Genomic DNA, 24,950 nt, shown 5'->3' with positions numbered 1-24,950 from the left:
ACCGGGTGAGGAGGGGGGATGTTCTCTTGCCGTCTTCTACCTTAATATAAAGATGAAGAGAGCGAAGACAGTTTTGGGAAGTATTACAATATCTTAGTCTTTTGTAAATAGCTGAATACTATCCAAAGTATTATGCAAATGTTATGAAAAATATTACCATATCTAAATCTCTTGGGAATGGCATAATAGAAGGAGGAGCGGTCATGTAAAGGAAAAAATGAATAAAATTAATGTGTTGGAACACAAAGGAAAATGCTTATGTTGGCCTAACCTTAATTGTACAAAGTATATTACTATCACCCATTTGGCATTTTTGTAATGCACATTTATTTTATTTATTTTAATAATAGCCACATTTAGTCACAGTGGCAGACGTTTCATTTTATACTTAATGTGTTTCTTTGAGTCCGTTCCAGTAATGGAATATACCTGATTCAAATTAGCTATCAATTATGCATTTTAATTAAAGTAGTTTGCGGTTTGTATGCGTCGGAATAAAATAAAATAAAAATAAAACCCTTAAAGCAAACAACTAGTGAGAAAACCATGGCACAGATCACCGAAAGTGGCCATTTCCTTCTAAAATAGCCGCAAGGTTGAGAAAGTAAATACTCGTCTGCGTGTATTTTAAAGGAGACATGCCGCCCCCTGCCGATGCTTGTCTGCTCGTACAGCTATGAAGCCGATTTATTTGCGGTAATTTGGGTCATTGTTTTTGAAATGTAGCAGCTACTATTCAAGCATTGTTGGTAGCTTCGACGAGTTTGTGACTACGACGTTAGTATATGCCTCCCTTTCTTTCCGCCTGCATTATTCCTATCAAGATCATTGTGACAATGTTGAATCGTTTGATCCAATTGCTTGCAGATGTTGTTCACGTTATACGTGATCTTATTTGCTGCTACACTGTACTGTAGCAAGTCTATGTGTAAATCCAGTTGCGTATTGTATTTGTATAGTCTCCTGGGTCCATGCTTCACACATTCATATACATTCTTTCTTTAAGTGGTATTTTTCTGGCTTGCGCAGTTCCATCTTCAAGGTTCCAGAGGTTACTGGGTTACACCTAATAATTCTACAGCTGATCACAATGCTTGGATTCTTGCCTCTTCTCATTTTAGATGCAGAGGAGCAATTAAGAGAAATTGGTTACATAACAAGAGAAATTCTCATTACGTTCCTTTCTGTTATACATAAATGACAGTCACACTGAAGTGATTTTTATCATGTTAATAAAGTACTACATGTCCTGACTTGTTTCCACTTTGGTAGCTATATTGCAATGAACACAAAATGTTCAGAGTGAAAATGAAAGGCCGCGCATGGCCCTTTTTCTTGGAATAACACATGCTTGCAGCCATTATTGTCCTCAAAGAACTAAAACAGTAGGATTGTTAGTCTCATGTGTATTGGATAGTACAGATAATATCAGTTGTTTTTTCATGGTTTTCTGCAGCCTTGTTATAGATAGAGGCAGCCCAAAATGTGGTCTGTGGTTATGAAACATGAAGGTATGATTGGTTTGTTTCATTTGTTGATTGCATACCCATCAGACCCATGTGGCCTACAGAGAGGCCCCTTTGCTCTGTTAGCCTGCCGTTGTTTTGTAAAGTGGGAGGTGGTGATTCACTTGTCACATTTTTGGAGTGCTAACAAAGCAGGAACCACATTAATACAAACATCACTACTTTGTATGGCTGTTACCGCTATTAATGTGCTTTAAAAAATCGACAGGGCATTACAGAACATTGTCATAGGGACTGCAAAGCAATGTTGGCCTCTGAGAAAATTTAAAGACAAAGAATTGCTTACATAAGGACCACCCTGTTGTTTTCCACCCCGCAGAAGCTGTCAACATCTCAAACAGTCTGCTTACCAAGACATTGAGTGGAGAATCAGTTGTGTAATGTGTGATTGTTGGCACCATGTTGTACATGGAAAGAGAAATCATGAAAGTAAAGAAAGAAATAACGCAGGCAGTAAAGTAATATTGAAGGTATTACTGAGCCCTTTGTTAAATATAACTGCAAATGTTTGGCTCCTCAACTCTGGGTGACAAATTGATTACTTTTACATGGTTACTTTTTCAGTTTTGCATGAGAGTGGACCACAGTAAATGGAATCACTTGTTTTCACTTGTTGTTCAAAATGAAGTGCAAAGCTTATTGACCTTGGATTGATTAGAGGTATAGAAGGCCTTGTCACTGGCCTGAACATAGGAATTCAGCCAACTCGGCAAGTGTAGTATCTGGTGGGGCGGCTCAGAAATCGAGTCCCTGGCCCATAACCAAGCCCCATATTGTATCTTCCTGTAAGAGAGGCCAAGCCAAGAACTCCCATGATGTGTTGGGGAACGGAGCCAGAACAGTGCCCCGTATCACAATGGAGGGAGGCAGACCATGCAAGCGCCAATAAATCTGCCCACTACACAAAGATGCCCCCTAGGGAGTGTCAATGTGGAGCTCATTATTACTAGAGCCAAATCAGCTACCCAGCAGTGAAAAAATTGGAACTAGGACACAAAAGAAGCAGAAACTGGATATGATATGACTATAAGGAGAAGTTGGTGTTGGATTTTCTTTTTTTAGAAAGGTCAGACAATTGAGATACAAGAGTGAGAAACAGTGGTCACTTAAATAACTTGTATCCAGATAACATCAGCCTGTCATTGTGGATATGTTAACTGTTGTATGGTTAATTTCTTTTCATTAGAATGAGCAGAAGCATATGGCGTTTTCTTTTCTTAGCCTATTTTCATTGCACTGGGAACATCAGTAACAAATAAACCAACTCTAAAGGCAGATTCACTTTTATTACTTTCCAAAAATTAATACAAACAGTATATCTAGTAAAATATTATGCTTGACTGGACTAATTTTCTTCCCTGCTGGAATAGCAATAACTCTGGAGCACATCAAATACTGAGAAAATATGCCTCCTGCCCCTGATAGCTACATTTCTTTCTGGTAGAGTGCTTTCAGTGCAAAATTGCAATGAAATGCCTCCTTTGCAGCAGATTAACTTGTCTGATGAATGATCACCATTCCCTCCTATAAGGCTATATTTGGCAAAAACCAATAACCCTGCTCTAAAGAGGATATTGCTTAATCTGCCAATATTTATCATGATTATTATCATTGTTATTACAAACAATTATTGTTATTTAGTCATTCCTGTAAATCTTTAAGCTACCCTTGCAACAAAGTACAATGTGGAACATCGAAAGCCTAAACAATGTTTGACCATATATTCAAATAAATTTGTATTTTAAATTTCATATGGGAGCAACTCTTGCAGAGCTCAGTTGGGTAGACATAATACAAACCCATTTTGTGGAATAATTCACAGAGGATACTCGCTTTTCCAGAACACTGGGCTTGACAGTGTACTGGATGAATCACAGAATTATTTGTGTTTGAAGCAATGTCTCTGAAATGGCTTCTTTTACATCTCTAGAGCTGCTGAGTGCTGTGAGTGACCGTGGATGTGGAGTCCCTGACTGGAGCCTCTCCTGCAAAGTGTGCGTATACAGCACTCAAGGCCAAGCTACTCACCTTGGACAGTCAATCATCTCCTCATCTCTGGCTTCCAATAATAAATAAACAATGTGATGAAATATTTAATAATCCAATTTCATATGAGCCTTCCACAGCCCCTTCTGCTGAATAATAGATGAGTTGGGATTAGGGGGGGCAGCATCTTGTGAACTGATAACCATCTATCCACAATCCCAAGCCAGAGGAAACACTTAAAATACCCAATAACATGATAACATGGAATAGGGATTTTTTTTATCTGTCATATTTAACTGATTAACCTCTGAAAATGAAGTTAACTGACAAGTAGGTCTGTTGCTGTATCTCCTGTTCTCAGAGATGCCATGAACTGTCCAGGTAACAGTACTCTGATTCTCTCTTGTTCCCTGAATCATGCCATGTGCTGTACTGGACACTATATTCCCCACTCGCACACCTACCATGAGAGCCACCATCACATCTGGCTTTCTGAATAGACCAAAGATTATGTGTGTATTGCAAAGGCGGGTGGGGGGAGTGGCTGCAGTGGACTTCAGTGTCTCCTGGTCTTCATCTAGAATTGCCAACCGTTGATATGAAAGAGTGAAAGATGTAAAGGAAATTATTATTTTAAGGGTCAGTCTTAATCTTTGAGGCCTTTGAGGTCTTTGAACGTTTGCCTGGGTAAGTACTTAAAAATGGACTTGGTCCTTTGACATGTTTTACAATTGACAGGTTTTGCAAGCATTTTTCAATTGACAGAGTCAAAAGACAAAAATGACAGAAGTATACAATGCTTAGCTGAATCATATCAGTTCGTGTGTATTCAAACATGAGCTTCACTCCTGTCTGGGATCTATGTTCTCATCACACATGTCTTTGCATATATTTCTGCTTGTCAGAATATTCTTCCGGACAACTGTCGTCAGATGTGAGGCTGGAGTTGTAATGTATATTTAAACACATTGAGCCATGAGTGATTTCAAAGGTACCTCTAATGGCCACGTGAGTTATCGTCAAGGACATCTATGGACATCAAAAATCTCATCAGCTGAGCCTACTGACCTCTCAGCATTAACTCTGTTGTCACTGTTTCAATTATCTCTCTCACTGAATTAATTGGGTCATTACACAGACAATTACCATGCGTAAAAGTGAATGGGGTCAAGTTCACTGTGTGAGAAAACTGGCATTCACAACGCCAATCTCATCGCAACTCAGCAGACAGACTCATTTTTTATGGTTGTTATCTGACTGCATATTTAACTAGCTTGTTTTCTAACTTACCACTGTTATGAAAGATTAGCTGATACACCAAGCATCTATTCATAAAAGGTCATTATAATACTAATGAGTATGAAACAGTTTCAGGGGTATATTTGTTGCATTTGATACAGTTAATAACATTGCAAATGACAACATTGTTTAAATGAGATTTAAATTGACATGCATCCTATTTTTGTTCTTAGTCAAAGTCCAAAGGGACATAACTACTTTCCACAAAATCAATTGCAAAAATTAATCTATTTCTAAGTCTTGACTCAGGCACACAACAATAGGCTATTGTGTATATATGCAAATAATGCATTGTATAATTACCACTATTAAATAATACATTTTATTTTCAAATGATGATACATTAACAACAACAACCATAACAATTTTAAACAATATTTGCAACAGCCATACGCTCACAATTTTAACATTGTAAGTAGCCTAATGAACGAGTGAATGGACCATGATAAGAAGTATGAAAATGGGTGAACAAATAAGGAGCACCTTAGCTTATTTGTTTCTCTGACCCGTCTAGAGTGGACTTTACAGATGAATAACAATACAGAAATTAATAATCTCCCGGGCATGAGGGGCCACCTATGTGTCCTTTCTTACAGTTCATTGTCGGCCAGTACCCCCCCTGCCCCGGATCACAGCACTCGTCTGTCTCCTCGCAGGACCCGTCCGCCAGACCCATAATTCCCCGCGCCGAGACAAGATGGAGGAGAGCAGCAGCTGCTGGAGAACAATGTTTGGGCTTTGAAGACTTAAAGGAACGACTCAGAGTAAGAAAAATACAAACTGAGAGAGCCAGCGGTGGTCATGTACTGGTGAGCAAAATATAAAATCAACCTTTGTGCAAAAGTAAGACCAAAAACGACCGTGTAGTGCGATGAAGCGAAATGCACTGGCTAGCTAGTTAGCTAGCTAGCGAACGATAGATGTGCTTAAAGCCGAGCATCAATTGTTCGGCTGTGTTGCATGGGCCATTTATTATGAGGTTAACGTTACTGCTTGCGTAGCCGTACCATAACTGCCAACGTTATTTAATATCCATCTTCTTTTTTTGGTTTTTAAGCAACATGCATTTTTCACGATACTGTGTTTTTAGCTTGATATTATTTAGCTAATTGTATAAATCGTAGAGTAGTTTAACTCTTGCGATCCTCCGATTATATCGATAGCTAGCTAGCTAGCTAACCAACGTGATTGAAAAAATATGTGCGCCTACTAAGCGGTGTTGTGGTTTAGCTAGCTGCTTCGCTAGCTGGCTAGCTAGCGTTAGGCCCTTTGTGATGCAACGCGATGTATTAATATGGGCACCACCATAACGGTTTGTTGAGCAGTTGGCTAAATCTGTGACCTTTAAAAACGCTGAATCACATGTTTTGTATAATATGAGTGGATTTTGTTTTTGTGACTGGATTAGAATTTTTTTGCAGATGGGCCAGCCAACTAGTCAGCACTTAATTCGTTTTTATGATTATTTATCCAGTTGCAAACAAATTAGCTAGCTAGCTGCACCCGGCTCTGCGCTTTATTACACGAACGGCTTAGTAGCTACGGAGCTAATGTTAGCAAACATACAAAAGCTTTCATGCACTCATCGTGCTAGAAATATGTAGTTAGGCAAATTGTGCAGTTTTGAAAAGGTGGTTGCTAAATTAGCTACTTTATTTACTAGCAAGAGATGCAGAGGGCCAACGTTAGTCTGCACATACTCGACATTGCGCCACAAAAGACCGTCCGCCTTCCTAATAGACGATTCCATTAACGTTGCCCTAAACAAATGGTTAAGGAAACTCGCTAGCTGCTAGACGATACAGTTGTTCCTGAAGTGAGGTTTTGAAAGTTAAGCAAACGCTACCCGTCAGATAGGCCTGATGATGTTTTTATCTGAGCAAAATTACACAGATGCGTTTTTATTACCAGTCAGCATCCATTAAAAGCTGACTATATCAGTTTAGCTTGAAGCAGTGATTACATTCTTTATGCTAGCGACCACGCTTGTTGACCGGCATATTGCCCAAAATTTGAGTTTAGTTTCGTTGTTTCCAAACTGAAACCACCCAGCCATAAAACTGTTTTACTTCAGCACAACGTGAGTGTTATCTAACCAGACATAAGCAAGTTAGCTAAGTAGATATTTAATTCATTTGGACGCTACTTAACACACTTAAACTGCTAAAGTAGGCATATATTGATTTTGACATTGGCTACACTGTGACTAGCTGGTGACACCCGAACCCGCTGCTACGTTAATATTGTGTTGTTCGATGCTAGATTGAATAACACATCACTTAAATGCTTGTGATGCCATGCATTTTGGAAAAAGAATGAACCATGATATCATTATTTAACACGGGGGTCTTTTAAATGTTCATGCATTAGAAACCTGCTGAAGGTATTAATTCCTTGCTTTCTTGAGGCGGACAAGGGCACCGGAGAGATTTGCAGCATTCGTAAGCCCATCTAAAATTTCATCAATCCTAACTGCCGCAGTTCGTCACAGATGCAACGGAAAATAATCAGTATTCTCAACCGCATTATGTAAACTATCTGGCAGTGCTGTGCTCAGCAATGTTGAATAATTCAGCTGCTTAGCGTTTCGACTGCTATAATGCGTCTAAACCAATGAAATGGCCTATGTTCATTAAACACAGAAGATGGGGATAACATAGCAGACCAAAAGCAAATAATGTAATAGATAAGTGTGGCCCAGACATATTGCAGTTTTTCCTTTTTTCACACACAGTCCGTTTAATAGAAATGCGTGTTTATCCTAAGATTTACATCGGAATTACATTTACTTGTGCTCCACAGTACAAAGATGGCATGCACTGTTTCTGAGATGCACTGAAAAAATGTTTCCTTTCCATTGGTTGGAAAAAGTGAATTGAATGGTTTAAGTTCCTTTCCTTTGAATCAGTTTCAGCAGAACAAATGACACAGTTACCTAAGTGGAACACCTGATATTACCTCTCCCGTAAACCTCATCAGTGGAAGAAAAACAGTGAAGGCCCTTGTGTACAACTGGGGGGGGGGGGGGCGGACGAAGACGCACATCAGCGAGCGTGCTTAAACATAGCCTCGCAAGCCATGGTTGATTGTTCCATTTTGAAATGTCTGCTAAAATGTCCCTGTTGGGGGGAATGGGACGGTTCATTTGCGAAATGAAAGTATCTGTTTGAGATTGAGAAGGTAATCTTGTGAATTGCATTCGCACGCTGGGCTCTCAAACTACCAGGTATGGCTGTAAGGGAAAGGTCCACACAGGCAATACGTTGTCTGTCGTTTCAGTACTAATGCCAGTCCAAGAGTAGACTGTCTTGTGTTCATTTGTTAGTTTCACCTTAACACCGTTAAAGGAGCTGGCGTTTTTTATTCCTCTATAATACCGTTACTGGTTGTGTCTGTCGGGTGTGTGGGTGTGCTGATGCATAGGCTCTGCAGAGTAAGAGCTTTATTGTTTAACTAGCTTAAGCAGTCTCTGATCTTTGGTGACCTGGCAAGATAAAGAAGTAGTGATGCTGGATTTAGCCTCATTTTGGTGTCCTGTGATAACCCCACACACAAAATGCTTGTTTAGTCTTACCTAGGTGCAGCCTGCTCACTGATTTGCCAATTTACATCGTGCTGTTTAGTCCCAGCCGGACTCTCATCAAGACCTGTACGGTCAATACAGGATCTGTTGTATTCAGATACTGCAACTAGAATCCTGAATATTCGGATCCTTCATACCACTGGAGATGCGAAGCACAATGTGGGATATCATTGATGCTGTATTTTGAAAGGGGGTTTCAGGACAAGGAAGTGACAAGAAGATTAGGTCTAATGGACAGATTGTTTACTTTCATTTTTGACAAAGACATATATTACAACAATCAAAGGAATATACAAATGAACTACTGCTCTGGAGCGTCAGTTTTGTTTTTTTACATTTACATTTACATTTAGGTCATTTGGCAGACGCTTTTATCCAAAGTGACTTACAAGTGAGGAACAGCAAGCAAGCTACAGTAGTGTAGGAGACCTTGGAGAAAGCTTTAATTGCAACCTAAACAACTAAACTCAGCTAAATAAGTCAAGAAAAGTAGAAAACAAAGGTAGACGAGGTGAAAACACAAGGATAGACAGGCAGAGGAGACAAACAAGTAGTGACAGGAGAAAGAAGTGCGAGGCAGAAGGTGTGCGGAGATCGAATTGTGTTCGAGAGTTGTTAGAAGTGTTAGGAGAGGAGGTGCTTTTGCATGCACAGTGGGTGAACCCATTTGACCTGTGAAGGTAGATGTGATAGGTCAGGATTCCGTATTCTGTGGTTTATCCTACTTATCATGTAATGCATGTAGGTATTGAACCTTAAATACTTGAAAATGAAGTGTTCAGGTGGATGTACTGAGCATATGCCATGTCATTGGCCCTCACAAGGTTGATAACTGGATGGGTTTAATATTCTCATAGAACCATCCCAGGTGCCCTTCATGGTCCTGCATGTGTTTCTCTCCCTTCCCCACAGGGCATTTCCGGTTGGCTCCAGTTAACTTTCCCGAGGATCGCCATGAGTATTATCCAAGACAAGCTAGGCAACGAGTTCCTGCGCAACGGGGGCATGGAGCCCAACTTTGCGCCGGGCATGATCATGTTCAGCCACCTGCCGCCGGTCACCAGCTTCACGCGCATCGCGGCGCAGTCGGTCATGCAGGACCTGCCGCCGCAGGAGATGGTGCTGAAGAAGGAGCGCGACTCGCCCGACTGCAGCGGCGACTACGTCCACAGCATGGGCATCAAGCAGGAGATGACGGAGCACGACTACCGCCTGCCCCTGTACCCCAGCGGCGTGGGGAAGAGCGCCGACCTGCTGGAGGTGTCGCTCGGCAACCACCACCAGAACCTGCTGGTGCACGAGTTCAGCCTTGGCAATGTAAGACCTCTGTAGGCTTGGGGGGGCGGTAAGGGTGAGGGTGAGGGTGGCTGGTGCCTCTTGTGTGCCGCTGTGTTTTTGTGGTTCGACTACAACAAATTATACTGCTACTTTCATATTGAGCTCATGGCCGGTTTCGTCCTGGTTTTGAGAGATTATTCTCAAAACTGGGACCTGCAAGGAGAACGTTTCTCTTTGAAGGAGGCAACGACTTAGTTTATCCAAGTCAGCATTGTGCCTCTGTTCAACTAAATTGCTTGCTTAGTGTTTCCAAATAAGTTAAACTGCAGCTCAGTTTTTCTCAGTTAATCTCAGTTTTTATTGAACATGTCTGATAAGATCTGTTAAGGGGCTATTGGTAGAATTTCTGCCCTCTTGCATAGTTCAATGAGTGATGCCATCGTCTTTAAGGAATGGGAACATTTCAACCTAAAATTGTACACTGGTGTAATCACTTTCCTGCACCATCTTGTCTTTTCTGTGTCTTCACTATAAAAACAGACAGGAAATATGGTAAACAGAGAATCCCAGGTGTAAGAAGGAGGAGCATTTAGAAATGCTGGAAAGGGCTGCTAATATGACCCTTTAAACTGAAGAAGACTGTCTCTTGGTCAATTGGTTACTGTAAACCATGGAATAATTTTTGAAAACCAGCAAAAGATTATCTTGCTGCTGGCAGTTGAATCTTGCAGTTTACTGTGCTCCACACCATTCACTCCTGATTTCCGTATGAGCGTCTGAGTTTTGGGTGGTGGCTAGAACGCTTATTTTTTTGTCTGTTTAGCAATGAACGTTTTTCCCCCAAAAGTCTACATTGTGTTGGGTGGAAAAAAAAAATCATAGTATAGGTGAAAATCGTACATATGCCATCTTTAAACATCGATAGGAAGGTCCAGCCATTTTTTACAGTACGACCCTAGCTGCCCTTTGTGTTTCCACAGGATAGCCACAGCACAGCGTGTAACTAAGTATCAACAAGCCTACTAGCGTTGAGGTTGTCTTGATTCTTGTAGAAATGTCAGTCTGATCCCCCTGAGAAGCTGGCAGATCAAGTTTAAGGTGTTTAAAAAAAACATGTAACCGAGGACGCACCGAGTTTAATATTAGCTGGACGTTCAACGTTATTTTAGCGTCGTATTGCTGCAGTGTACTTGGTACAAGGCCACCGGCTGGAAATACCCTCTGTGTATCATAGACTGGACTAGGAGAGCTTGGGGCTTGTAAAGACTAAAAAGGACCGGACCAAATGTGTGGTGATATATAGGGGTAGTGTGACTCTTCCACAGGAATAACTGGCGTAAATCCATTCAGGGCCTAAGAAATCCAAATCTCTCCCTAGGAGAGCATGATGTCATCGTGCCTCTGTCAGCACAAATGAAGCCTGGCAAGACTCTGCAGTTTCTAGTTTATCTACTCAACATCTTGCAGCAACTTGCACCCAACTGGCAGCCCACAGATCTCTGTCTGACAATAGGCAGGCCACGATCAAGAAAACTTGGCAGGCGTATAAAAAGCTTGAAATAATCATCAGTGCTTTCATCATTCTGTTTTGAAATAGTTTATGTAACGGGATCTGCTGGAAAAGCTCGGAGACGGATCACACCTGTGTAATTGAGCTGTGTGGTTGGCAGTTTGGCCCAACTGATATTTTCCTTAACGAGGTCCATCTGTATGAAAACAAAGGACTTCATTTCTTTTTCCTTCCTTTTTGTTTGGTGTCCATACAAATGTAATATTTGAAGCTGACCCCTGTAGAGAAGCCTTTTAGCAGAACACACCAAAGTTCCAGACAGTTTTGTTTTATGGTGAACCTATATTACCTAGGCTTTATCCTGTATACAGTTTTTTCATTTTGTTAGGTCTCTACTTAACCAGGGGACCAGTGCTTGATGTGGCTAGATTTGCTTCACATGTATTTCATGGCTGCTGTTTCAGTGTGTGCAGTTTTGTGTATGGCTTAAGGACTGGTACAGCACTCTGACATCATGCGAGATGTGGGCTGAGCTAAAGAAATAATGAATTGTATGCAGAAGAGGTCAGAATCACTGCTGATCAGCAATCGCTTGCAAGCACTCTGTCCCTAGGACATTTGATTTCTTTCAGACATAAAAGAATACTGAACTATGAGTGGTTAATGGTGATCTCCAAAGGTCAATGTGTCTGCGGTGGCAGCTGAAATTACACGTGTCAGTTTATAAAAATGATTATACTAATTATTAGCTGTTCATAATGGCATTGCTTCATATGATGATTTCATTTGATCCAGTTTTTATCCCAGATTTTTTACCCACTTAATATTAATTACTGCCACATATTAATGTCAGGATTTCTTAATACTAATAAAAGTCTATCTAATGAGTTTATTCTTTTAGGTTAAATAACACCACCACATAAAACATCTTTAAAAATGGATAGCCTTGCTTAAAATGTTTTGAATAGAAAAACAGGCAGCTTCCTTCTGCGGGAGAGAAACTAGTTTCTGAAAAGTCCCATAATCCTTTGTTTCTGAGATTGCACTAAAACCACATTTGCAGATGTGCTGTGCATGGTTTGCAGCTTTGAATTAGTTCACAGATGGGTCGTAAAACTTTCTAACATTTGTCATACTCATGAAACAAAAGTTTCTTAAAATATATTTTACAAGGATTGTGTCTGGCAAACTGTTGACTTCTTAGACATAAGGTCAGATGGCCATCTTCATGCTGTCCTGGTCCATTCTGTCCCAAGGCCCAGTCCTAGTCTCCTTCTCATTATTTTGCTTGCAGAGCAAATGTGAAATTTGTTAAACTTAGTTGTGTGAAATGGCTGCTTAACCACTGTTTTTTTTACTGCAATTTTAAAACAGTGGTTTCAAGGCAGTACTTGTAGTCAAAAATATTATATGGCCTCTGTAGTGAGAATGTGATGCAGAAATGCTTGCCCTTGAGCCTTTGTAATGAATGGTTCTGAATGAGTAGGTCAATTGACTTGAAGAGGCCTCGGGAGCTTTGTTTCTTTGTTAGTTTGATCAGAGCAAGTTACTTTCTCTCTTTGTCCATGGGAAGAGATTGTCCAAAATATTTACGTACTTTATGTTGAATTTGACATGTCAATTACAAAAATTAGGTCCATATTGATTTGGTCTGTTACTCTGTTCTGTAGCCACACTCAATCCGTGCCCTGTAAACTGGTCAGAATGCTGTGGTCCTCTCGTAAAGGCAGTCATGACCTCTGAATGAGGATGAAGGTTGACCGTAAATATCACTTTATTGCTGTGCCTCTACTTCAGCTGTCAGACATTCAATTAGACGCGCAGACTCCATTGTTGCCCATATTTGGGTTTTCCTCAGTCCTCCGCCAAGTGCTCATTTTTCCTCTCTTTGTCATCCTTGCAGCTGTCGGGGAGATTAGTAAAAGAGTCTTCGGGGAAAAGAGGGCGGAGGTCAAACGGTGACGGACAGGAGGGGAAGCCCCGGAGGAAACGCGGGGACTCCTCAAAGGTACAGGCGACATCTTCACGAGTGGAACCATTGGTGATGAGTACCACTTCCTGTGGTGATCATCAGAGTATTTTTGTCATTGTTGTTTATATAACTATGATTTAGTGTTTTAGGCGTTGTTCTTTTTTCCATAATACTTGTTTTGAATCTTAAATTGATGGGGAGAGATCAGTCATTTAAATTTTTCAGTCTTCTGGAATTGGGAAATAAGCGGTATACTAACTGAGCATAAGAATATGTGATAACTGTAGTTTCATTTGAAGTGGAAAAGAGACGATATACTGCATACTCTGCAGTACATTTACTCCAAAACTTGACCTAGATTCAAACTGCACTCCCACAGCCAGTAGCAGAAGTGACTGAGACAAATGACTGGACAATGGGATGTGGGTGCCATTGTTTAAGGAGACTCTTGCATGATGGGAAAGGGGTCTGGGAGGGGCAGGGGCACGGCTGTGTAGTCATTGTTGTTGAAGAATGGGGAAGATTGTAAAGGCTGACCCCCGGCCGGCACCCCTCTCATGTCGTGTACAGTCAATGATGCTGGACGGTGATGCGGGGAGCCTGTCCCCTGGCTCCAAGCCACACATCTGCGAGCACTGCAACGCAGCCTTCCGCAGCTCCTACCACCTGCGCAGACACGTGCTCATCCACACAGGTATGGCAGCTCGTCTGCTTCCTGTCTCCTCCTCCTGAGATTGGTTAAAAACAAGCAATTGCATATGATGCAGGAGTTTTCATTAATGCACAACATTCGAGGTGTTGTGCCCTGTAAAACAGGACAATTGACTAAAGTTGCCAAGGTCTTCAGCCACTGAATTAAGTGCTGTTATTTTACGGTCCTTAAACCAGCTGTAACTGGAAGTGATTAAAACTTGCATTTGCACAACTTTGTTTATCTATGTGGAACAAGGATGTTGCATACAGTCTTAAAAGGTCACAAACAGACAATGCCATGTCTTGCACTGCAGCAGGTATTGTACATTTAAAAATACCAGTTAAATTGATTGCCTTAGCAGTTGCTACGGAAAGTTTGCTTAAACCAAACCTTTAGAAGCTCTTTAACTGTAGTTTGTAATAGCAATATTTTGCAGTCTTTTGAATCCTGAAAAGTTAAAAATCTTTGGAAATTTAAGTGTCCAAAACACCTGATTGGAGGAACATAGTAGACATTGATGCTACCTTCTTGTCATGCTTGTCCAGATACGTGAAATACTAGAATGGTAAGAGAGGTTATCATGGAAAAGGCCAAGGTTTCCAGAAGAAGCCACTGTTGTATGGTGCATTGTATGGTGTTGGGTTGGCGTGGTTGTGATTGATGGGGTGTGCTGATGGCAGTGTGCTCTGTCCTGTCTGCTTCAGGAGAGAGGCCTTTCAGGTGCAGCCAGTGTAACATGAGCTTCATCCAGAAGTACCTTCTGCAGCGGCATGAGAAGATACACAGCGGTGAGTCCTGGGGGTAAACTCTGAACCTGAGGCTTGGACATGACAGCCCAACCTCAATTACAGCTGGGTGATCTACAGTTATGGGTCTGGTGTGTCTGGGTGTTTTTGAGTGTGTTGCATAGTTTCTAATAGAGTAGGGCATAGTAGAGATCACTAGTCACTACAGTACGACACCATTTTAATGAATGTTAAACCTTCCTATTACCAGCTTAATGGTATAATTTTATGATGATCCAAAACTAAGTGAAAATACTTACTCCAGTTGTGGTTGTGGTGAGTGAGGCAGTGAGGTTCGGTGTCTGTGGATGACTGCAGTGTTCTGTCGTAGGTGAAAAGCCCTTCAGCTGTGACCAGTGTAACATGCGGTTCATTCAGAAGTATCACATGGAGAGGCACAAGAGGACCCACAGTGGAGAAAAGCCATACAAATGTGACACCTGCCAACAGGTGAGTCAGCGGTGTATTGATTCCCTCACCATGTAAGCAACCTCTAATGTGGTTGCCTCAACCACGTGATCATTAGTTGCCTTCACTATTGCTTGTGGATGTACGTTGGATATTTTCCCATGGTGAAATTTAAGCACGTTAATCCATGTAGCTAAATCTCATTATTTCCAAATGGACACTATCATTTTGTCACTTTATAGACTGACACTGTGCAGGCCAATTATACTTTTATGACTGTGCATTGAATCCAACTTCCTCTCCACAGTATTTTTCAAGGACAGACCGATTGCTGAAGCACAAAAGAACCTGTGGAGAAGCCATAAAGAAAGGGTTGGATCCTGGATCGTCAGACCAGGGTAACGGCGAAATGGGACAGAGCAGCTACGCAATCACTCAGGGAAATGCAAGTGCTTCTGGCCGCAAGAGGGGCAAATCCAAAAACTCTGGGGAGGGCGGCGAACGCAAGAAGAAGAAAGCCAGTGAGGCGCAGGTGGCGGGAGGCCTCGGCCTGCAGAACTATGGGGTGAACCCAGGCGCGGCCTCCAGCAGCGGCCTTTCCGGCCCCAGCATGCAGAGCCAACAAGGCCGCACACCCAAGCTGGTCTTCAAGAAGGTCAACCGCAAGGGCCTGGACAAGGGCTCCCTCTCCCTCGGGGAGGCCTCCGACGGCCTCCACGGCCAGAAGCTGCTGCCTGAGAAGCCGGGCTCCATGGACCTGGCGGGGGGCTCAGGCATAGACAGTATGGGGCTCTTGCAGGGCTCCAGTGCCAAGCAGGGCCCCACCAGCAGCAGCAACTACGATGACGCCATGCAGTTCCTGAAGAAGCGGCGGTACCTGCACGCAGCCAACAGCGCCTCTGACTACGAGGTGGGCGTGGGCCACCTGTCCTCACAGCAGACGGTCATCCAGGGCGTGGTGTCGGGCGTGATGGACAGCGAGGCGCCCCTCAACCTGCTCGACTCGTCGCCCATGAGCGTGGACATCAAGCACGACAAGTCGGGCATCCCCGACGAGGTGCTGCAGAGCCTGCTCGACCACTACACCCAGAAGCCCGACGGCTCGCACGACGTCCCCTTCGACATCAGCGACCAGCACGTGGACCTCCACCCGCCCGCCGACGCCGCCGAGCTGGGCCAGGAGGAGGACGCTCCCAACCCATCGGGCGACAAGGCGGTCATCATGCACGAGTACTCGCGCTTCCTCCTGCAGGCCCTGGAGCGCACCAGCCACAGCAGCAGCTTCCCCCTGGGCCCGAGCGGGCCCTTCCCGCCCCTGCCGTCCGGCAGCACGCACCCCGGCGGCAGCCCCCTCTTCTCCGACAAGCACGTCTACACTACGTCCCCCCTGGAGTGCGGCTTCAGCCAGTCTGTTACCTCAGCCCTGCCCAACTCCTTGCCAAAGTCCCACTTCGGGATGCTGGTGGGCTCCTCCCAGCCCAGCTTCCACCTGAGCAGCCTGGAGCCCACTCACCAGCAGCTGACACCCTCTCAGGAGCTCACCGACCAGATCGAGAAGCAGCACTCCCCCTCCGCCTACCAGATCGCGCCTCAGGAGCTGGCCGGCCAGAAGGACCCGCGGCCCAAGAGCAGCTCTGGCTACCAGCTGCCCTCACAGGAACTGACCCCGATGGACTCCTCCAAGGGCGTGGACATTCGGTCCTCCTACCAGATCGAGAACTTTGCTCAGGCCTTTGGGTCCCAGTTCAAGTCGGGCAGTCGAGTCCCGCTGACATTCAGCACTGACTCTAGTGGAGAGGTTGACCACCGAGTAAGGACTCCCGTGTCAGAATTCTCAGGGTATACTAGTTTGTTAGCTGATGTCAATGAGCCAGTTAGTTCAGGATCCAAGACCCCAACAAGCCAAAGCTACAGGTAAGGTCCGAGGTGGTAGACCTAGTTGGAGGTTTGTTTGGTTTTCTTATGTTATTATTATTTTTTTAATAAGGTTATGTTTTAATTATTACACTGCCATTATAATGTTTATATGAAATCCTACCAGGAAAGGTCTGCATGGCCTCCTTCTAATGCAATTTTTTGGTTTCTTTTTTTATCAGTATTTAGTTGGTTTTATTCATATTAGTGTAAAATTAGGTCTGATCGTTAAATGATAGATTAAAAGTACTTTTTAAGCAAAAATAGAGGGTAGCAAAGGACTGGCTTGATTTTTTCCCCATGAACCTATGTGTTTTAGCAATCAACTTTACAATTGTAAAATTAATAATGATAAAAGGTAATGGCAGGGAATAGCCCAGAGTTGAAATAGCAAAAAAAGATATTGTCTGTTACAAGGATTTAAAGTATAACTCAGGAAAAAGTGTAATAAGGAGAATTTTATTATGAGATGCAGCAAGAGCACTCTTTTTAGAGGTGTAAGTTTGCAATTACAAAGAAGAGGCTTTGTTTTTTTTTATTCCTTTAGAATCGAGTGCAACGAATAATAAAACTGCTGCCTGTTCGGTTACACTGAAAACACTTTCCACTTAGCTATATAGAGATTATGGTACTTTTTTGTCAATGTGAAACACTCATGTTTCTTTCAATAAGGGCCATATATATTTATAAAGATATATATATAACAGAATGAATTGTTCTGGGGGACTGCAACATGAGAAAGAAGGGAGTGTGAAAGGAGGGTCATGTGGTCAGATTTTTTGGAGGAAAAAACATGCCCAAGCCAGTCTGATACTGGGTTGAGTGTAGACACACAGTAGCTCAGCTTGTATGGAATTGTGACAGTGGCGTGCGGTGCATCGTGGACAGGGAAGGGGCGCTTGAGAGGCTCCCTTACCCAAAAATGGACGGTCTGGTTTTTCTGCCGCCCCAGCACCCCTTTGACACAAATATCCTTGCGCCACTTGTAGCGGCAATGTAGATCCACTGATACGCATGGCTGATCGTCATTCCCAGCCAGTGCTTGGGAGGCTGGCATGTACCGATGGCCAGCCTTCTTTTCTTCTACAACAACCTCCCACCCCTCGTCCTCCTCCTTCATACTATCTTAAAGAATCCAGTGAGCACTTTTTTCCCCATTTTCCATTGAACAAATGACCCAGTCAGACAGTGGATGAAACTAAAGAGAAGAACTGACTTGCTTTTTAAACAGATGTTGGTTAAGGATAATGTGTCAGGCGATTGGTGTGTGTCGGGGGCGTGTGGGGTGGGGGTTGGCGTGGGTGGGGGTGGGGGTGAGGGTGGGATTTAGGGAAGGGATTCTTAATTTGGAATGGCCCACTAAGAGGCAGTCTGGGTTGGGATAGATGGTCTGGGTGGGAGGGGTTGGGGAGGTGTTTTTTGTATCGTCACCTGGATGTTACCAGATGTAGGACAGGTTGAATGGGGAACGAGGACCTCTTTGTAAAGTATAACAGTTCAAACAAGTAGGAGACAATGAAGAGCTGAGTGCCCATTTGTCTGTTTTATTTCATGTTTAACTTAAAGCTTTGACTCCCCATGATGCAAATATCATTCTTTTTCCTTTTCCCCCTTTACATTGAGGAAAAAATACAGGTTGCAAATAAAATCAATGAAACAGTTACTGGATTAAACCTGTACCAAGTTTTTAAAAATGGAGAAAAAGCCCATTATGCATGTCTAATGAAGTTCAGTGTTTTTTTTTTATTAGCAGTTCAGCAAATGGTAAAACAATTGTCTTCCACTCCTACTGGTTCACTGTCCTGGGAATGCAGCAGCCAGATGGTTTTTTTTTTCCTCTGTGGACCCCCCAATGTCCCTCTGACAGACAGACAGCCCTTAAACATAGCTGAGACTGCAGAGCTATAATATCATAGGGAACAATGACTGACCACTCAAATCATGTGCTATGTTTGAATGACATGAGAAAAACAAATTGAATTGACCTTTATATACCTCATATCACTGTTAAGGCATAACCAGGGACAGGTGTTCATGTATGTAGCGGAGATACTGTAGTATGTATTGAACATTACATTGAACATATTGTGTAACCATCTTACATCTATGTAAACAGTGTTTACAGTTACGGAAAGAAATGGGTTCATTTAAATTACTATTATTATTTTGGCTCTGTAAAGCATCTATGCCAAGCAGTGTTTCAGTCTGTGATTACCACAATGAATTTCCTCATTTCCATGTTTTTTTTTTCTTTTGCCATATTGTGTTAACGATCTAGACATGTTTACAGAAATGTACAGAAAACACTAAAATTTGTGTTTTTGGGTTTCTTTTTTTTTGGCTCAGATCCGCATGATATGAACGATTTTGTACAACTTTGTCGGTTGTTGCCACCACACCAAACCTGTAGCAGCTGTCCTCTTGCTCTCCTGTCTTATTTTGTCATATGCTTATTTTGTCCTGGATTCTTGTGATATGATTTGCAGGGCTGTACCTGTTAAATGAATTTATAAATGATTAGAAAAAAACAATAAAAACCCTCTTATCAACACCTCTCTCCATCAAACCTGAATTTGACCACTAGCTAAGATTGGCAGTTTAAGTAATCTTTACAGGCAGGCGTTTGTTGACTCCTCCATAATGTGGATTGCCTTTAACTGAAGCCAGATTCTGCTGTACCATAAAGTAGCCATGCTGAACGAATGTTATCCACAGGCTGTATGTGTGCATACACAGGTGGTTTCTGTTGTTTGATAGTCAACTGTTGTGATGTGTTGATGCCCACGCTTACTGCACTCAGGGCCCTAGTGTGATTCCTGTGTGTCACTGGGTGAATCCAGCAAGCAAATAATCCGTTAGCTTATTTGAGAAAATGAGTCAGAGCTAATAGCTGATCTATTTGTTAGCATGACCTTAAGTGCTGGATACATGGTTCACATCTGTTTCAGTTGTTTATGACGTGTTGCTGTAGTTTGCTGTTTCAGGCTAGAGATCAAATAACTGCACGTTAAACTTGAGGAATTGCAGACTTGGTTGAAACGGGAACGGATGGACTCAGCAAAGCTAGGAAGCTGTAATGTATGGGAAAGTTCCTATAAGTTCCTATATGTTCTTTAAATGAGAAGGTAATTAGCTACTGGTGACAGTGTGATCTCATTCTGTCTGCAGTTAGTGTGCCGGAGTATGTGTGTTTGGGTTAGAGTTCATGACATTCCACTCTTGTGCTATAGGTGGCAGTATTGTACAAGTAAGACGGTGTGATGCTGGCTTGCTTGCTGTAGCTGCCTTTCTGATGCTGTGAACTGAGGAAGTTCTGCTGCTTATAGTGAATGTGAAAGAGCTCATCAGCACCGATCTACCCTCAGTTTACCCTACTTTCTCCACAAAACACCTTCAGTCCTTCAGCTACTGTTCAGAAAGTGATCATCAAGTAGAATGTTGTATTATGTTCCTGTATGCAATGGCCAATTTTGCACTGGTATCACTAGTGGAAGACACATACAAATTAGGGGAGACACTCCCTTTCAAATTAAATGTGAAGTTATGTTTTGTAGGTATGATGATGAAGTAAATATCATGACTGTGACGTTATCCATGCTGACATCACTTCTGTTTTCCTGTGGTTGTGGTTTTGCCTTTGTCTTAAGATGTGTCCCAGTCAATCATGACTGCTGCGTGCTCAGATTGTTTACTGAGAATCAGGAAGCAGGACACTGAAATTTTCCAAAGGATGACGACCTGTTCACTTTGACAAGAAAGAGAAGCTTATCTAGATGCTATCGACCTTAACAATTTCCAAAAACAAAATGTATTGGAGAAGTTAACAACTTCCTAACTTTGTTTTCACCTGATCAGATCAGGTGATTTTAGAGTTGCACCTGTCAATATAGTAAGTCCAGACTTGTTGAACTCTATAAATTATTGAAATGAATTTTTGATTTTATGAACTTCTGTTTTAATTAGTGGTATTTAAGATTTCAAGGATCAGATTTTCTCAGGTTGTAATTCCAATGGAAATTGCAGCCATCAATAACATTTCTCTTTTTACAGGTTGCTAATGGAAGTTTTGGCATAATGAATTTCACTGAGTTGCAGTGCCATCCTTGCTTGTTATAATTCCATTTTTGATATCAAGGATACAGTCATTTACAATTTGTAATTGTAATTGCGCCATTACGATATGATTCTTCAGATGTCTGTCATAAAGAATGGATGAGAGCAGGTCAGCAACATTATGTATGGAGTCAAGCTGAGCGAGTCATCAGTGGTTTTTCCAGGGTTTTGCCTGGTCTGATTTGTTTGCTCATGGTATGGTCAAGGCTCAGGGAAGCCACGTAGACAATCTCAGATTCTGAGAGGTTGAGCATCACCAGGTGGCTGTCTTAGTTTGGTTAAAAAAAGACTAAATAGGATTGGTTGCATTGGGTAAAAATTTAAATTCCTTTTAAATGTTTTTGCTTTTACAGGTGCATCAATAAAGCCAAATGTGGTCAACATGAGGAGAAAAGATAAAGCAGCGTAAGAAACATTTGTTGCACACTTAATTTTACCCAATGACCTGATAAAGTTCATTTAAGTTGTGGATGATGGTACAAAGTTGGTTATCCCCACTTAAGCACATACTGGGTTTGATTTAAGGCTGAACTTCTGTTAGCACTTGAGATGCAATTGAGTTGGTAGTGGTTAATTCCTACATTAATTACTAGTCTTTCTGATCACTGTGGCATACTGACAATATCATTCATAAAAGTTTTTCCTGTTTGTGCTGGCTTACCTATACTACTGTGCAGCCTTTATTGTATTGCAGGGCAAAGGTAAACAAAAGTAAAGTTTAAAAGGTATACAAGCTCTGATGGTTTTCTGAATGAACTTAGCAAGCACTTGAGACATACATTTGAGTATCAAGTTTCAATTTGCAGTCCAAAGACAGGCCTTCTTTCATTCCCAATTTGCAACAACCAGAATTATACTTAATCCTACCTCCCTAAATCAATTAGTTGGTATTTTTAGATGTGTTGATTGGGATTTTCTGATGAAATTCCCAGAAGAGCTCTAAACATTTCGCCATGAAACATAGGCTAATTCCTGTGGGCTTTTTTTCTGTTTTCCCTGCAGGTCACAACTGAGCCTATAGATGGCGCCTATGTTGATTTTTGTTTTTGCCCCATCACAGTGACACACTTCCACTCATTATAGGTCAGATGGCTCCATCTGGCTGAATGATGAATGGTCATCACCTGTAATTAAAGTAATGTATTGATTACGCATACGAAAATGAATCAAGAGCAAGATTTTTTCATGTAGTGATGTATTCTTGATTACGCAATTATTCTTTCTCTTGCTCACTTCGCAGTACAGTTGTGCCATACTGCCCTGAGGAACCAAGACCCAATGAATGACATCCCAGTTCAATTCTCATCATTTCCTTCCCAGCTCTGTAGCCATCAGCGAAGCAAGAACAGTTTCCTCATAATCTCACAGTGGAGGAATTAGGAGTTCTGCTTTTTTTTTCCCCATCAACCAGTGCACGCCAGTGCTCTCGTCATGTTTTTGTGAGTGTGTCCCTCAACTTTGTGTTGTTTTTATTATGAGAACATTGTAGCACAAGTCTCCCTGTGTTTTAGGGTACACAGACTGACATGTTTAACCTTCTCTGACAGGAGTGTGGATGTTGAAAGCTGTCGCTGTGGTAGAGCGGCTTTATCTCATTTATGGGAAGGAGGTAAACACATGTACCGTTATACAAATAGGAGATAGTGAATAGAGCAGCAATTGTGTTCAAGGATAGGGAGAGATGTGGAGTGACCCAGCCCAAAGCAACTGAAATGGAAAATTGAATTCACCACTTGTGTGCCTTGTCTGGGGGAAAAAAGGAGCAGGAATTCCCGTAAGTGTTAGATCTGGGCAAACAGAGCTCCTACTCCTTTATGCCCCAAAATTTCCCTGTACTTGGCAACATCAACCCAACCTCCAAATAGTTCCCAAAGGCATCCGCTAAACTTCTCTAGATGGGCAACTCGGGCCTCTCTACTTAACTTTGACCTTACATGTTAGCTTCAGTGGCTGTATAGCCTTTCATGGCATATAACCTTAAAGGTTCGTCTTGTCCTGTTGGTTGTGTGAACCTGTATTGGCCTTAGTGTTCCATTCTGAGCATTGAACCCTTCCCCCTGCAGGATTACAGAGCCTGTCTCCATCGCATCCCGTACGCCCAGGTCACCTTCACCCTGTACGTCTGAGCCGTGGGTGTGATGAAGTCGAATGTTCTGTCGATACTGTACACAGGTGTGTAACCTAAGTGGGGAAAATGAAACTGGAATTTTGTTGAGGTAAGATGAGGAGATATATTTATAAACCAGTAATATGTCGCTATGTCAGGTTTCCCTCATGCGCAAGTTTATCACATTTGCAGATTGTCATTCACCACAGAAAGTTTGATGCATCACCTGGAACACCCAGAACTGGGTGTGATGAAAACTGATATTTAATGTGTTCTTACAATTCAGTGTATTCTCCAAGCATTTCTGATTTTCAGTCAGCTGGGATGTTAAATGGCTCAGATCATGATGGATATTACAGGTGCAGTGTGCAGTGTCCTCGTGAGATTCATACTCCTGGATAGCAGTATCTGTTTACTTGCCTGCCTGCCCACCTGTGTGTATTTTACTTCCTACAACTGCCATTTCATGCACTGGTTGTCCACTGGTAATTCAGGGTAAATGTCCAAAAATACAGTGTACAAACAGTATGGTCTGGGAAATGGTTTTGAATGAAATGTCCAACACATAAGAAGTTGTCAGTCAACATTTATAGTTAATATTTCTCCCTCAGTCCATGAAATAGGTATGTTGCTATATGTTGCTTTTTTGCACCTCCCTTTCATCAAAATTGTTCCAGTGAATTACACTCAGCTAGTCTGCTGAAGTGTGTGTGTATCCTGACTGTATATCTGTGTTACTTGACTATCATCAGGATGAAGCTGAATCAGTCTCTACTGTAAAGCAGTCTAATCAAGACTTTTGTTACAGAGCTGTGGAGGATGAAATTTTGCAACATGTTCGCAGAGGCTTGTTGATGTGGCCATTTTTAGTCTATTTCTATTGACAACGAAACAGTGAGGTTAGGTCTGTGGAGGACACTGATTTGCTCAGTCCTGAAATGCGAGGTGTGGTTTAGCTCAGACAGTAAAGTGAATTTTCCACTGTCTGTCTTTCTCTTGCTCTGTTGCCCCTTTTGAGATACTATTATGAAAGAACTTGTTTTTATCAGTGTTGCCTTCTTGTTTTGTACAGTGAGTTAATTCCGGTTTGACCACAACAATTAGTGTCCCAGATTAAAATGTGAGCATCAGTATGTAAATTGACTGCACATGAGCTCATTTGACCATGTTTTTTCTTTTACCCCTTAGTCATTTTTTGTCACTAGTTCTTGATTTTTAACTGTTGTACCTTGCATTTACAATTATAAAGCTATTTACAACTCTGCAGAATTTAGCAGTATTTAATTCATACCACTCCCTTTAAAAACAATAGGAAAGCAAAACCACGCTGGTAACTTATATGACAGTGGCACCAATGGCCTGAAATTATCCTGTTGACTTCCTTGACACATTTTTCATGTTCCTGTGAGAGCACACTACAGCATAAAATACAATTAACCAGGCTATTGTATTGTATGTTGTCATGCAGTCATGTGCTTTCATCAGAGGGAAATGGGTCACTTTTTCTTGAGTTGCCTAGTGTAATGTCTGTGGTTAAGAAGATATGTGTATATTTGTGGCATAAAAAGTAATTGATAAAATATCTTGCTCATGAGGTAAATGGTTTTCAAGTTGATTTTAGCTTTTGCAGCAAACTTGCCTAGTTTTTTTTTCAAATTGTGCCCACGGTCTCATCTGATGTTGCACATTTTTCCATTGCCCTTTTTTTAATGAATGTTAGCAAATCTGGTTCAAACAAAAGGTAATGCTGGTGACATGCACTGATCTAACCTCAA

The 24,950-nt window shown here is 42.0% G+C and overlaps 1 protein-coding gene across 2 annotated transcripts; it reads left to right on the top strand.

Moving 5' to 3' along the window:
* Nucleotides 1-5,290: 5,290 nt before the first annotated feature.
* Nucleotides 5,291-18,207, top strand: LOC118794463 (zinc finger protein 281-like). Of its 2 annotated transcripts, none has more exons than XM_036552717.1 (7): nt 5,291-5,620; nt 9,307-9,711; nt 13,086-13,190; nt 13,725-13,848; nt 14,553-14,636; nt 14,965-15,083; nt 15,349-18,207. In XM_036552717.1, the coding sequence occupies exons 1-7, from the start codon at nt 5,390-5,392 to the stop codon at nt 16,957-16,959; spliced, it is 2,679 nt and encodes an 892-aa protein (XP_036408610.1). In that variant the 5' UTR covers nt 5,291-5,389; the 3' UTR covers nt 16,960-18,207. The 2 variants fall into 2 exon arrangements, with proteins under 2 accessions (XP_036408610.1, XP_036408611.1); XM_036552718.1 differs by having other exon boundaries at nt 5,540-5,575.
* The last annotated feature ends 6,743 nt before the right edge of the window (nt 18,208-24,950 follow it).

Source organism: Megalops cyprinoides, chromosome 19, assembly GCF_013368585.1.
Source record: "Megalops cyprinoides isolate fMegCyp1 chromosome 19, fMegCyp1.pri, whole genome shotgun sequence".
NCBI classification, from domain to species: Eukaryota; Metazoa; Chordata; class Actinopteri; order Elopiformes; family Megalopidae; genus Megalops; species Megalops cyprinoides.
The sequence above is the reverse complement of the archived record's forward strand: the minus strand, read 5'-3'. Positions and strand labels throughout refer to the sequence as shown.

Bases quoted from the DNA above. Each gene is read 5' to 3' on its own strand.
- LOC118794463 (XM_036552717.1), top strand. From the start codon at position 5,390: ATGTGTCCTTTCTTACAGTTCATTGTCGGCCAGTACCCCCCCTGCCCC. The intron at 5,621-9,306 runs GTGAGCAAAATA...CCTTCCCCACAG, and splicing joins CCAGCGGTGGTCATGTACTG to GGCATTTCCGGTTGGCTCCA. The intron at 9,712-13,085 runs GTAAGACCTCTG...TCATCCTTGCAG, and splicing joins ACGAGTTCAGCCTTGGCAAT to CTGTCGGGGAGATTAGTAAA.